Below are 2223 nucleotides of genomic sequence, written 5' to 3'. Positions count from 1 at the left end.
TTAAATGTAGTCAAGTTCTCGTTTTTTCAGGCGCTTTAACTTGACTTGTCTGGACTTTGTTGTCATGTTTTTTGGTTCTGACGTCCTCAGAGTTGCATTCCAGCACTCGGGATGTTTTTCTTTGAGCTCTGACCACAGTTGAATTACTTGGTCGGGGCTGCGTTTGTGAACCAGCAAGATCTTGTGGTGGGCGCACGGCTGCTGCTCCTCCTCTTTCTTAGGGAAGTCAAATGTCAGAAAGGCAGGGTGGTGCGTGGGGTAGGCGGCCTTCAGTTTAATCATGCACATTCCCACATAGACGTCATCAATGGGGAACAGGTGAACCGTTTTGGATACCTGGTTGAGAAGTTTTGTCAACTGGCCCGAGTACACCACCCCACCCCCACCTGCGTATGCAGGGTATAAGCCTTTGTAGAAGCTTTCTGGGACAAAGTATTTTGACGTCATCACTCTGTTAGGTATGGCTGCTCCTATGACCTCTCCGGCCATGAAGCCTCTCATGGCAGTGGATTGTCCCAGCTTCTCCTCTTGGTCCAGGAGGTAGTCCAGCATGGCCGGGGTGTTGACAAACACGTCGTCGTCTCCCTTAAAGACGAAGCGCGCCCGCTTGCAGTGCCGTGAGAACCAGTCCCAGAAGTGCACATCTTTTAAAGTGAGGTTGAAGAAGGAATCTTTGAAGTCCCACTGTAGGATGTCTCCATAGTGCCTGCTCTCCAGCTGCAGTAACTCATCAGACAAGTCCGCACCCATCTCTTGTCGGCTCAGTTTGGCTAGCAGGAACACCCTGCGGACGTAGCCTCCGCTTTTGCCTACTTCCCCTTCCACGCTTCCGTTTTTCCTCTGGCCTGCCACCCAGCCGACCTGGCCCCATGTTTGACGAATGACCTGTCGTCTCTCAAAGTTTGTCGCCACAGACTTGATGGCCAGGAGAAGCAGGGGGGACTCCTTCTCGTCCTCAAGCCCAACTCCACAGGGCATGCGTGGCAGGATGAGGTTGGGGTACTCCCTTCTGTGCATTGAGCTCACAAACTCCTTCATCTGCTCTGGCAGTTTGGCAAAGTCACTCATTCTGGTTTTCAGGTCTCCAATGGCGGAAAAACTTGCCTTCATCATATTATCATTATAACTGCTGTTCTTTCTTTTACGTTCCCTTGTGGTTCTCCTGTCAGTAAGGATGGGATTGTTGTAGCGGTCAATCTCCAGTTGGAGTCGATTCCAGAGGGCACCCCCATGTGGTTCAGGGTCCCAGAATCTTGTAGGTATTGGGGCTAACCCCTCATTTCTGTAAGTCCCTGGGGCAATGAAGTGAATCTTTTTAATCTGATCTTGAAAGTGAATCTTTTTAATCTGATCTTGAAGTGTTGTTGCGCTTGTAATGCTTGCCATATTGTAACACAACATCAGGGTAACGTAGATGAAGAGCAGGGCCAGAAGAATGCATGGAGTGCACAGACAGATCAGGAAGTTCCACCAGCGACATCGGACCCGTGCCATTCTGCTGGAGGAGACAGAATAAGTAGTTGGTTGGTTGGGAGATTCTTGAGAGGTAAATGAATCATCTCCAGCACTGATTCTCAAACTTGTTATGTCAAGGATCCCCAAATGTAATTATGTATACATGCCATGGACCCCTAGTCTGAAATTATTTTATAATAATAATACGAGGGTTGTGTTATGTTTCAAAAATATTCCACATTTTGTCAAGATTCTTTGAAAATAGCAGATCTACAAGCTCAAAACGTGTCACATCACGGTGCGTTGTGAGTCTATAGATAGTGTATTAAAGTCAGTGACTTGTCTATGGCACTGGTTCCCAAACACTGGGTCGGGACCCATTTGTACTCTAGTCGTGACAATTTCTGTCATGATGACTAGAGTAAAAATACCATTTTCTTTTCCTACATTTAAAATAAATTTATATTTCAAAATATTTTTCTTTTTAGAAAAATCTTTTTAAATATATTTTGAAACAAACAAACACATCTAAGAAATTCTATAAATTAAAACATATAATTTAGAAGTATTGAAAATAGCCGATCTACAAGCTAACAAAACTGCAAAGTAACATGTTGTGAGCTTGTATATCTGCTACTTTCTCTAGTTTGGGTCCCGGGCAAACGTCTATTTTCTCTTTTGGGTCTTGAGCTAAAAGGTTTGGGAACCAGACACAATGATGCAATCACTTCATTAACCAACATAATCTCTTTGACTAGAGAATTTGTT

General features: G+C 44.9%; 1 protein-coding gene across 1 annotated transcript; it reads right to left on the bottom strand.

Annotated features, from left to right (window-relative positions):
• On the bottom strand, positions 1–1068 carry LOC308302327 (N-acetyllactosaminide beta-1,3-N-acetylglucosaminyltransferase 2; the record flags this gene model as incomplete). The annotated part of the gene is made up of 1 exon (XM_080746583.1): positions 1–1068. One exon carries the CDS (start codon positions 1066–1068, stop codon positions 1–3), a length of 1068 nt encoding a protein of 355 aa, XP_080602709.1.
• Between the last annotated feature and the right edge of the window lie 1155 nt (positions 1069–2223).

Source organism: Nannobrachium achirus, assembly GCF_963921795.1.
Source record: "Nannobrachium achirus genome assembly, chromosome: 17".
Classification (NCBI taxonomy): domain Eukaryota; kingdom Metazoa; phylum Chordata; class Actinopteri; order Myctophiformes; family Myctophidae; genus Nannobrachium; species Nannobrachium achirus.
Note: the sequence above shows the minus strand (reverse complement) of the source record. Positions and strands in the feature narration are given on the sequence as shown.